Source organism: Bidens hawaiensis, unplaced genomic scaffold, assembly GCF_021521415.1.
Source record: "Bidens hawaiensis isolate Kalapana, Puna unplaced genomic scaffold, B.hawaiensis_p1.1 tig00033146_1, whole genome shotgun sequence".
Classification (NCBI taxonomy): domain Eukaryota; kingdom Viridiplantae; phylum Streptophyta; class Magnoliopsida; order Asterales; family Asteraceae; genus Bidens; species Bidens hawaiensis.
This window is the reverse complement of record NW_027495670.1, coordinates 106,758-119,764: the sequence shown is the minus strand read 5'-3', so window position 1 is coordinate 119,764 and position 13,007 is coordinate 106,758. Positions and strand designations below refer to the sequence as shown.

At 38.9% G+C, this 13,007-nt stretch overlaps 1 protein-coding gene across 1 annotated transcript; it reads left to right on the top strand.

Moving 5' to 3' along the window:
• The first annotated feature begins 2,300 nt into the window (after positions 1-2,300).
• On the top strand, positions 2,301-4,008 carry LOC143584509 (GDSL esterase/lipase At4g10955-like). Its single transcript, XM_077066545.1, has 2 exons — positions 2,301-2,683; positions 3,306-4,008. The coding sequence occupies exons 1-2, from the start codon at positions 2,316-2,318 to the stop codon at positions 3,934-3,936; spliced, it is 999 nt and encodes a 332-aa protein (XP_076922660.1). The 5' UTR covers positions 2,301-2,315; the 3' UTR covers positions 3,937-4,008.
• The last annotated feature ends 8,999 nt before the right edge of the window (positions 4,009-13,007 follow it).

The window sequence follows — 13,007 nt, the reverse complement described above, 5'->3', positions numbered from 1 at the left end:
TTCTGACTGCGAGGAATAAAGGAGATCCAAGAATCTTGGATCTTGGGCTTGTAAAAAAATTGAAAGCGACGAGGGGTGGGCTCCTCGCGCTGTGATTTGCACATGAACTCGAAATGAGTCATGCGCACAAGTCCAAAAGGATGGACTTGGGATATATGTATCCCGAAAAACCGTAACACCGCGCCTACAAACCTTGTCATCGGAAGACGAAGGTTGCAGTGGGTGAAAAAATGGGTGTACAGTGAAATATAGCCGGGAGGCGGGTCCGCCGCCGTTTGCCCGGCCACAGGCAACATGCAGCCAAACACAGGGAGAAAACCCTGTGACGAGATGAGGCTGTCGAGATCGGCCTGCCTCAGTTTGCAGGGGATTTCATTCCACCTTTTCGTGGCCTTGGTCCTCCCTACTTCCTCCGAGGTGGTCTCAACAACCCTCTTCCCCTTGCCCTTTTGCTTCAATGTCGACATCACCACAGATTTCACACGGCGTCTTCGAGAGGCAATAGAGGTGATTGAGGGGTTAGAGGAGTCTGAGCTATCAGACATACAATAACAACAGCAACAGATAACAGGGTATTTGGAAGCAATAACCAGAAAATCGGAAAGATAGAAGCTTTGGAGTACACAACAATGAAGATGAAGATAAAATTTTTTCCTAAGGGCCTGCTTTTATAGGCCCAGGAGAGAGAAAAGGGGCAACTGATCGAATTTCACGCGTCCCCACTCGCAGGCATAAGCCAACGAGGGCGCGGCACGTGTCCCTAACACTGTTGAGGGGACATAAAAACGTAACGGACCTGCCACGGAGCAGAGACGCGCCCCCACTCGCAGGTGCAAACCAATGCGAGCGCGACACGTGTTCCAGACAGCTGTGCGAGGGGACATGAAAGGCAACTGTAGCACCTCGAGCACACGAAACGTCTGACACGTTTACGGCGCACGTCACCACCAACCAACCACGTGTTTGGACCCTTCGTTTCAACCAAATGGATAGAACTTCGCGCAACGATGGAAACAACCAAGAAAACGACAAAACCCCATTAAAAAGACCAAATCAGTAAGTCTAATATCTATCTTACCGCGCTAGCGCGAGATAAGACACACATTAGACTGGGGGAGCTTGAAGAGGTATGTACCCGCCTCAACACCGAGCAAGGCGGGTCAACCCACAAGATAAAGACATTATGAAGGCACAAAGCCAAAACCTATGCGCATGGCGCATACAAAACATGCTCAGGCATCATATGCCCAGGCACTACATATGCCCAGGCACACATATGCTCGCGCATCACATATGCGCGCGGCGCATCAGCTCGCGGCGCATATCACATGCTCGTGCATATCACATCTGCGCATGAAACATCTGCGCGTGAGAATAAAGAGAAGACCTCGCGCATCCTCAGGATTGGCGCATATCACACATGCACACAATCGACCTCGTCCTTATCAGGATTAGGGCAACCTTGATTGTGCACGTCAGACAACCTTCCAGAAGGTATCTTTTTAAGGAATAAGAATATGCTGATGTTGACAGCTGCCAAACGAAAGATCGACAACTCAGCATGACACATGTGCTACCACGTGATTACAACCAACGAGAAAGCGCCAGGTGTCCCAGAGGACACGTGGCGCAGTGCGATTGGAGGAGGCCAACGAGGCTGAGCCCAATCAGTGGAAACCCTAGCACTATAAATACAGCATCAACTCCACTTTGATGAACACATTCGTACTCAATCATTGACAGTTACAAGCAGTGATATTACATTCAATCATATTGAATTACATTCACTCACAGTCAGTTACATACAAACACACAGTCACACAATCATACAGTATTGAGCTATTAAGCAATACTCTCCAGATTCCCTGACTCACACATTATTATCTTCTCCTACACATACTTATTCTCACGCCGGAGGGTTACCCCAAAGAGGACCCCTCTGTCCCTTTCTGAGGGGTAAGTTAACGGCGTTGTTCATTTTGTAGGTGGAAGAACACGGATCCAGAAGAACAATCGGTGAAATAGTACAATCAAAACCCGAGGAAAGTAGATCTGCTACCAGTGAGTAGATCCACGTTTCTTCAAATATTAAATTTTGAACTGGTTGCCAGGATAACTTAATTATGGGTTAAAGAAATCAACCAAAAGTATGACCTGTTTAATGTTTTATCTTTATGAAGAAGTCAGCACAAAACATGATCTGTTTAGTTAAATGGGATAAACAGGTAAACCAGAACCATATGAGTTAGAAACAACTCAAAACCTTATTATATATGTGTCATCTACAGCATAGCAGTTAAACTTCTAACAAAACCATGCTCTTTACTAATCACATTAATATTATTAATAACTTTACTAGGAAAGATGGAAACTACAAAAGGACTGTCATTGCCTGCTTCATCCAATCAGTTTACCTACTTGAACTCGATCGACAAGAAAACCGATCACAAGAAACCGCACTTTCCCCAAAATGGTTCATACCCTTTAAATACAAACATTCAAAGACATTAATCGATGAACGAGACGGGTCTATTTATGGTGCAATACTAGAATGGGACAGATCAGCAGCCATGCCTGATTTCATCCTCGTTAGACCGAGCTGTGCACCTCGTGCGGTTCTAGCCCTTCGGGGCACACTTTTAAAAGGTGCCACTGCTAGGCGTGACATAGAAGACGACCTCAGGTATTCGTGTGTTGACTTTGTTTGACCTTTGAGTTAGTTACAGGTTCTGGTCTCATCATAACTAATAAACTTGTGTTAGTTTAGGGCAATTTCTTTGGAAAATATTATATATGCCCTTACAAATAGTTAAATTATCAAATATATCCAATTCATTAAAATATGTTTTAATAAATGGCCATATTACTCTTATTTTTCTATAGTTTTAAAATTTCATATATGCTCATTATCATCTTTAAATTTTTTATATTTCCCCATTTTTAGCTCAATTTTTTTTTTCCGTTTTTAACTTGAATCTTTTTTATTTTTCCCATGAACAATAGTTTTCTCAAAATAAATCGTCGATAAAATCCAAATAAAAATGGGGTTCACGTAAATATAATGGAAAAGGGTAGAATGGTCATTAAGTAAAAATTCTTGAAAGTTGGGTATATATGATATTTTTAGTCTTGGTTTGGTATTTATGAAATTTTCATATTTCTAAGTGGGTATATATGAAATTAATCATAGTTTTTTTTATATAGAGTTGTCAATTGTCATGTAGCTCTTGCGACAAACGAAACCTAACTAATGATGTACATACTTGCCCTCTCACTACAAACTGATCTTAGTGCTGTCTAATAAGGTTTCTAGCATGGGAAAGTTTGAAAGGTTCTGTGAGGTTTGATGGGGCACTTAAAGCATTGAGGGCGATGTGTGACGCGTATGGAAGTAATAATGTGGCTGTTGCAGGCCATTCTTTAGGAGCAGGATTCGCGCTCCAAATTGGGAAATCGTTAGCCAAAGACGGGCTTTTTGTGGAGACCCATTTGTTTAATCCACCATCGGTTTCACTTGCAATGAGTTTGAAAAACGTAGGCGAAAAGGCGGTTGTTGTTTGGCAAAAAGTTAAATCAATGGTGTATGGCGGTGGTGAAAATAGTGATGGTTGTGGTAATCATGTAGCATTTAACAAATGGGTGCCTCATTTGTATGTTAATAATAGTGATTATATATGTTGCTATTATACTGATCAAACCGCTAGTGGTGGTGGCGAGAAGGAGATTGTGAGGCCGCTGTCAATCGCCAGTAGGCATGTGGCGGCGAAGCTTTTTGTGTTGTCAAAAGGGAAGCAAAAGTTTTTGGAAGCACATGGATTGGAGCAATGGTGGTCGGATGATTTAGAGCTTGAATTGGCTTTGGAAAGTAGTAAGCTTAGTAAGCAATTGAAGTCATTGCATAGTGTTCCTCAAGGCTCTACTACAAATGGCCAATGAGTGTTGCTTGATTGGATTATAGATACAAGGTTTTTTGTGTGTCGATTAAAGTTTTCTACATAAAGCTTTTAATAAAAACTTTGGATTATTTTTTCAACCAATTATACTATATACTAGGCCGTGCCCTATACAGGTGGAAATTAGAAAATTCGTCACATAAAGAAATTTGATTATATATTTGAGTATTAGATTATTTATTTTTTTAACCATTATAAATTTTTTTTATAGCTTCATATAAGATATATTTTTTTCTATGTAATTAAATAAAATTTTACATGTCAATTAACATGAAAATAAATTTAGATTGGGCCAAAGATAAAAGTAATAAACGTTTGGAATATTAACAAACGTTTGGTGAATCCCGTAAACAAATTGGAATCTTAAACTATTCATATAAATTGGAATCACAAAACTGTTTGGAATCTTAATAAACATTTTGAAGTAAACTAAGCATTCATGTCATATGGTTTCATATCCATCCACATGTTCCACTTCCACTAAGGCTAAGCAATAAAAACCAAGTTGGTTTCATTCTCATGTAGGAACACATCATGTCGGAAGATACATTGTATTATCATGTATGCTTGGATTCTATTGCTCTGTTAAATTCATTATGAATGAATAAAATGTTAGTTATAAGACAAATGTTAAAACAAATAGTAATCTGGTTTGTTAAAACAGTTAAAGAATGATAAATTACCCTCTCATTTATTAGTATCGTCTCTATTGATCAGTCTTCGTTTGGTTTGCTTTTGTCCTTCAAATGTAACATCTTTATAATATGAACTTTCAAAACACAATACTTTTTTCGAACATTGTGATCATTTAACAGGATAATCTTGGGTTGTTCCATTAGCATGTTTGTAAAATGATAAAGTAGACCTTGAATGCACTAATATAAAATAAAATTATAGATCTTTGAATGTTAATGAAAAGAATAAGCTACAGAGAATTGGTGTGAAAAATGAAAGCATTAGTGATGTGTTATACGATTATAATTGAAGTAAATGTTGAATTACTTTTGGAATGAAATTATTAAAAATTATATTTTCTATAATTTTAATATTGTAAAATTAAATAAAATTTAATTCTCTATGAAAATATCAATATTTAAAAATATACTTATATTGTTTCCAAATAACAGATAATGAACATCATATGTGTTTGTAAATTTTTATAAAAGTATTGACTGAGCAGTATATGGTATACCAAAATATTTTATGACTACTTTTTAATAGATATATTAATTAATGGTCGATTAAAAAGGGAATGTTGTTTCAAATTGATTTAATTTAAACTGAGACCATGAAATGAATTTAGAATGAAAGCTATGATATTTAATATATGCATTTTACGTAGAAACTAAAATTTAAATAATCAAATTATAATTGGAAATATCAAACCAAGGTTATGGTCCATTATTGAATTTAAATTGAAAGTTACCAAACTTAATATTTGTTTATCCATCTCAATTAAAAATTAAATTAAATAAAATCCAACCATAACTGGCACAGTTACAACAATTCAAACTGAGATTTTACAATATTTTGCTATATGTATATATAAATATGTATATATAAATAATTAATAAATTTATTATTGGTGTTAGATTGGTGTTATATTAAATAAGCACAAAAATTATAAACCACTTTCAAAGAAAATTACCCAACCCACATATATTAAATTATAAACCATTTTCAAAGAAAATTATACCTATAAGCAAATTAGATATATTCTTTTGTTTTTAGTGTCAAACATTTTTCTAAGGACGGAAGGGGAAGAAAATCAGGAGCAGTTTGATAAACTGTAATTTTTCTTTGTTTAGTTTTCTACACATTGGTTGATGACAGGTCAAAGGTCAATGTGGCACAAATTAAAAAAATTAAATGTGAATCATACTGGAAGTGTCTTGAGGTCTAAGAACAAAGATTTAAAAAAAACTAATCATACTGAATAGTTATGATATATGAATTTGTAATAAATACCTTTACTTATTTACAATTTATGATTCCAACAAACAATTTCCATGAAATATCAGTTCTAAGTTTAATTAACCCTTATCATATTTTTGTACAAAATTTTCTCAATAAAAAAACATAATATTATTTAAAATTCTAGAATGCAGCCAAGTGAGGCCTTCCTAACAATCAACAACCTATTCTCACCAAGTGTATCCTTAATATTAGTACAAAATTGTTATTAATATTAGTACAAAATTGTATGAATAATATAGTAAAATTAATGAATGTGTAACAATACCATTTCGTCTTGCACAATCATTTCGATCAACCAATCTTCTCCGGGCTTTGAATTGTCCTTGAGATGCCAAAGTTTCAAAATACGCACCTTGAGGATACAGTCACTGTCAAGAACATCCAATTGGTTCAACATGGTGATGTTTGTTGGCTCCATATTCCTGATGGTGAAAATTTAAAATAAACAAAACATTAATTGTTGAACAATAACACTTTTAACCAAAAAACAAAATGAATGATATAAACAACAAAAAATATAAACCTTAGAAACAAAAAATTTCGTTTAAGCTATATTTGGTGTGATAGTGTAAGAAGTGTTGTGTGAAAGTGAAGTATAGTAAATGTAAGGCCCCGTTACCGGTGCCTCACATTTGGACGTTGGATTTACTCATAAACGCAGTTCATTATATCAGAGTTAATTAAAAATTTCACGGAAGAAATAAAACTTAAACCATTCGTTACAATCATCCAAAACATTGTCTTTTTAAAACAAACAAAACCTTAAACATAAACGTCTTGAGTCTTTCGATGCCAGCCTCTTATTCAATGTCACGTGTCCCCCTCAAGCGAACTGCTTCATCCTAATCATCTGTGTGCATACTAAAAGTCAGCTATGCTGAGTGAGTTCTAGTTAATCATACATCATATAATATGTTCTTATATTACATACTTGACCTTCTTTACTTTCTTTCTTACATACATAAGTATATACTTTCATTCTTACTTTCATATTTTTCTTCTTTCATACTTCATATTTTATCTTTCATTACATACATACTTATACGTTTTAAAGAGCCTTTCGCCCTATAACCTCACAGATATTATTAAGGTATGCCACCAATAAAGAGCCTCTCGCCCTATAACCTCACATATATTATTTGGGTCTGCCACCCTCCTTCACAGATATTGTTAGGGTCTGCCACCCTCCTTCACAGATATTATTAGGGTCTGCCACCATTTTTCCGTCAATTTCCTCATATCATACTTTTCTGTTCTTTTAATAACCTTCTAAGTTGGGCTTGTTTAGCTCATATGGGTTAGGGGTTAAAGTTTATGGATTTAGTTAGGCCAGGCCCAGCTGTCCTATAAAGCACTTAGGCCCAACTTGGTTCATGCCCAAACAGAAACTGGGTCAGCCGAGAACATCTTGGCAAAGAACCTATGTTGATCGAGATCCCAGGTTTGACCGAGATCCCCTGTTTGACCAAGATCTCGTGTTGACCGAAATCCCATATTTGGCCGAGAACATGGGTTGGCCGAGAACGTGGGTTGGCCGAGAACTCCATAGAGTGGCTGAGAACCCTCAGTCTTGGCCGAGATCCCTCAGGCTAGGTGTGTTCAGCTCATCTTTCTATCTTTATTATTTTATTATTTCTTTAACGACTTAAGTAAACTTGTCTATTATAAGAAATAATATATAAAATATTATTATTGAAATTTTGGGATGTTACAAGTATTCCTTCCTTAAAGAGGTTTCGGGGACTATTACATAAACAAATTCGGGTAAAACTTGCGCATCTCATCCTCAGCTTCCCAAGTAGCTTCTGATCACTTGCGGTGTTTCCATATCACTTTCACTAAGGGTATGACATTGTGACGAAGTTGCTTCTCCTTGCGGTCAACTATCTCGATCGATTGCTCAATATAGTTCAACTGTTCATCAACCTCGATGTCCATCAATGGCACGTGGGACGTGTTATCAGCCAGACATTTCCTCAGATGAGAAACATAGAAGGTTGAATGAATTCCTTCTAATTCATCAGGTAAATCCAGCTTATAAGCCACTCCACCCACACGATCTATGATATTAAACGGTCGAATGTATCTCGGACTCAACTTCCCTCTCTTTCTAAAACAGATAATTCCTCTCCAAGGCGAGACCTTGAGCATCACATTGTCACCAACGTTAAACTCAATCGGTCGTCGTCGCTTATCAGCATACGACTTCTGTCTGTCTTGTGCGACTTTCATTCTTGCTTTGATCTGATCAAACTTTGAAGAAGTTTCTTGCACAACTTCTAAACTTTCCATCTCTTTCTGACCAATCTCTCCCCAAAATACCGGGGTCCTACATCGTCTACCGTAAAGCATCTCAAACGGTGGCATACCAATACTTGAATGGTAGCTCTTGTTATAAGAGAACGCTACCAAATGCAGATGATCATCCCAACTTCCTCCAAAGTCTAAGACACAAGCTCGTAGCATATCCTCAAGGGTTTGGATCGTCCTTTCAGACTGTCCATCGGTTTGAGGATGATACGCCGTACTGATGTTCAATCTCGTTCCCATAGCTTCATGGAACTTCTTCCAAAACCTTGAAGTAAACTGTGTATCTCTATCAGACACTATTGATAACGGTACTCCATGCTTGGTTACCACTTCTTTTATAAAAAAGCTTGCTAACGTTTCTGACGAGATAGCCTCTCATATAGGCAGAATGTGAGCACTCTTGGTCAAACGGTCCACAATCACCCAGATGGTATCATGATGCTTAGCTATACGAGGTAGCTTAGTTATGAAATCCATGGTGATGTGTTCCCATTTCTACTCGGGTATCTTAAGCGGTTGCATTTTTCCATAAGGCTTCTGATGTTCGGCTTTGACTTGTAAACAAGTTAAGCACTTACTAACATAATCCACCACATCGTTTTTCATCCCAGGCCACCAATAGTCTCTCTTCAAGTCTTGGTACATCTTTGTAGTTCCTGGATGAATTGAATACCTCGACTTATGAGCTTCATCTAAGATTCGACCTCTAAGATCTCCTTGGCGTGGGATCCACATACGGTCAAATCTAGTCTTAACACCATGAGTGTTTTCCATCAACTCATCTTGCTGGCCGTAAATTCTTTCTTTCTTCACTAACCCTTCATCTAGTGACACCTCAGACTGCACTTTGATGATTTCTTCAAAAAGACTTGAATTCATAATCAGCTGGTATGACTTCACTGTTGCGATGACCTCCTCATTCTTACGACTTAACGCGTCGGCAACCACATTAGCTTTACCGGGATAGTACTTAATATCGCAGTCGTAATCCTTTATCAACTCTAACCATCTTCTTTGCCTCATGTTCAGCTCTTTCTACTCGAAGAAGTACTTTAAACTCTTATGATCTGTGTAAATAGTACACTTGGTACCATACAGGTAATGCCTTCATATCTTGAGATCATGTACTACTGCTGCTAGCTCTAAATCATGCATTGGATACATACTCTCATGGACTTTCAACTGTCTAGACGCGTAAGCTATCACTTTTCCTCGTTGCATCAACACACAACCTAACCCACGATATGAAGCATCAGTACAAACAACCAAATCCTCGTCACCATCGGGTAAAGCAAGGATTGGAGCTTGCGTGAGCTTCTTCTTTAATTCCTCGAAAGCTTCTTCTTGAAACTTTCCCCAACTGAATACTACTGACTTTTGGGTCATACCGGTCAATGGTGCGGCTATCTTGGAGAATCCTTCGATGAATCTCCTATAGTAGCCAGCTAACCCCAAGAAGCTTCGTATGTCAATCGGATTCTGCGAAGTCTTCCAATTTATTATCGCTTCAATCTTAGCTGGGTCCACGGTAATCCCTTCAGGATTTATCACGTGACCTAGAAACCGCACTTCTCTTAACCAGAACGCGCATTTCGAAAACTTAGCATACAACTTTTCTTCCTTCAGAGTCTCCAATACCTCTCTCAAATGCTCAACATGATCAGTCTCGTTCTTTGAATAAATCAATATGTCATCGATAAAGACTATTACCGATTTATCCAACATTGGCCGACACATCCTATTCATCATGTCCATAAATGCTGCGGGAGCATTCGTTAGACCGAACGACATTACGAGGAACTCGTAGTGTCCATATCGCGTTCGAAACGCTGTTTTAGGAATGTATGCCTCTTTCACTTTTAATTGATGATAGCCCGATCTGAGATCTATTCGGGAGAACCAACTTGAACCTTGCAGTTGGTCAAACAGATCGTCAATCCTTGGTAAATAATATCTATTCTTTACTTTAAGCTTGTTCAACTCACGATAGTCAATGCATATTCTCATGCTCCCATCCTTCTTCTTCACAAACAACACCGGTGCGCCCCACGGGAAAACACTTGGTCTAATAAAACCCTCGTCGAGGAGTTCTTGCCGTTGGGACATCAACTCTCTCCACTGGGAATACTTCTGGGTAGTCGCGCACGATATGAACATCTTTCATTTCTTTCGTCTCGGCCGTAGCGTTGAAAACATACGCCAGGTAGGCACCGCACCCTCGCCTTAACAATCCCTCGGCTTTTATCATCGAAATGATATTAAGCCCAGAGCTTTCCTTATCACCATAAACCGTCACCGCACTATCATCCAAGGACTTTAACCTTATCATCCTACTCTTACACACTATCTGAGCCTCATACTCAGACAACCAATCCATACCCAAAACCATATCGAACCCTCCCAAGGTCATAACATACAGGGTAACAGGGAACTCATGCCCCTCTAACTCTATCTTACAGTTCTTAACCATTTCCATTATCTTAACCGAAGTGTCACTAGCGGTCTCTACTATAAAAGTTTTAGACACTCGGCAACATTTCATTTTAGCTAATATACTATATGGCGTGGCTATGAAACTTTTGTTCGCACCCGAATCAAATAATACCGAAGCAGAAATACCGTTTACCAAAAACGTACCTGTCACAACGTCTGGAATTTGTTTGCCTTGCTTCTGAGTCAGCATGTAGGCTCTGGTCTTTGGACTTGATGGTTCAGCATCTTTTTCCACCACCACCAGTTTCAGTACATTCTCTGGCCATATGACCCTTCTTTCCGCATTTGTAACATGTGGGTTCGGCATTGCATTCATGAGCGTAATGCCCCACCTTCCCACATTTGTAACATGCATTTAACCCTAGCATGCACTCCCTACCATGAGGTTTTCCACACTTATGGCACACATCGGAACCAGTACCCCACTTGCACTCACCACCGCGCATCTTACCACACGTCTTACACGGCTTCCTTTCCCACACCTTCTGTTTCTTATCCTTGGGGTTCCACGACTGAGTACCAGGTCGTTTAGCAGGAACAACCCATTTCTTCTCTTTCTTCTCTTCTACCACCACATCGTCCACGGCCAGATCATCGTAAACCATCTCTGCGAGTTCGACAGCAGAGTCAATAGTAGCAGGTTTACTAGTCTTGACCAATGTGCGGACGTTCTGCGATAGCCCTCTCACATAACACTTGATCCGTTTGGCCTCAGTGCTCACCATGTCTGGCACGAGCCTAGACAGGCGATTGAATTCATTAGTGTACTCGCGGTGTGTCACCTTACTCGCCTTTAAATTCAAAAACTTTATCTCAACTCTTTCAACTTCTGCATCAGCACAAAATCTCTTCATTACCAACTCCTTCATATCATCCCACTTCATTTCCTTTATCTCATCCCGACACTTCCTCTGTTCAACTGACTCCCACCAATACATTGCCTCATCACCAAACGACTGGGTGGCATAACCGACAGCTTGGTCGGGTCGGCACTCGCTAATGCGGATTATCTTATCCATGGAAGTTATCCATTGGAGAGTAGCGATTGCGTCTCCTAACCCAGACAGCTTCGGCGGGTCGCATCTTTTGAAAGACTTATAGTTGCACCCGCCTCGGCCTCTTTTCCTGTCATCGACTTTCACAGACTTAACCCCACTCGAGGCCTCTCTCTCTCCTTCCTCATCTCTCCTACCATCACCACCCGCCCCTTCAGCAGTTCCTACACGGCTTCCAGCAGACACTCCAGGAGTGATGTTTTTCACAGTAGTGGCTACAGCTTGAACAATAGCTGCTTGAATTGTGGGATGCAGTTGAACCCCTTTGTTGTTGTTAGGGTTTCTTCCAGCTGCGCTTCCTTCATCTCCGGTGGTGAAAGCTGTTCCTACCGAGGGTCGTTGGACAATACGCGGCCTGCCACGACGTCCGGTGCGACCTCCAGCTCCAGCAATTTCTCCAGCTCCAACCATCATATTCTAAAAGAGAAAACACAAACGTCATCACTCAAGGAACTATTTAGTACAAGGATAGTAATGCTAATAGGTAATAACAGTGACCAACTGTGATTAGCTGATTACGTTACTTTCTGTGTCCTATACACTTCCCTTTATTAGTCTATTTGTGCTGGTTCTACAATTAAGCAGTTAATTAATCAAACATTCAGAAAATCCTATCCCTACGTACACATACCCTTTCTTTAGCAATTAAGCTAACATTAACATTCATTATTCAACCATACACTTTACCTTTACTGAGTTTGCTTGAGTGATACATGGCATTCTTGAACTGACATCTTCTTTCTTTTCTTATTTAAATCTCATTCTCTGATCGTGTCTAAGCATGTAGGATGCTTAAATCTCTCGAACTTTGCTCTGATACCAACTTATAAGGCCCCGTTACCGGTGCCTCACATTTGGACGTTGGATTTACTCATAAACGCACTTCATTATATCGGAGTTAATTAAAACATTTCGCGGAAGAAATAAAACTTAAACCATTCGTTACAATCATCCAAAACCTTGTCTTTTAAAACAAACAAAACCTTAAGCATAAACGTCTTGAGTCTTTCGATGCCAGCCTCTTATTCAATGCCACGTGTCCCCCTCTAGCGAACTGCTTCATCCTACTCACCTGCGTGCATACTAAAAGTCAGCTACGCTGAGTGAGTTCTAGTTAATCATACAACATACAATACGTTCTTATATTACATACTTGACCTTCTTTATTTTCTTTCTTACATACATAAGTATATACTTTCATTCTTAGTTTCATACTTTC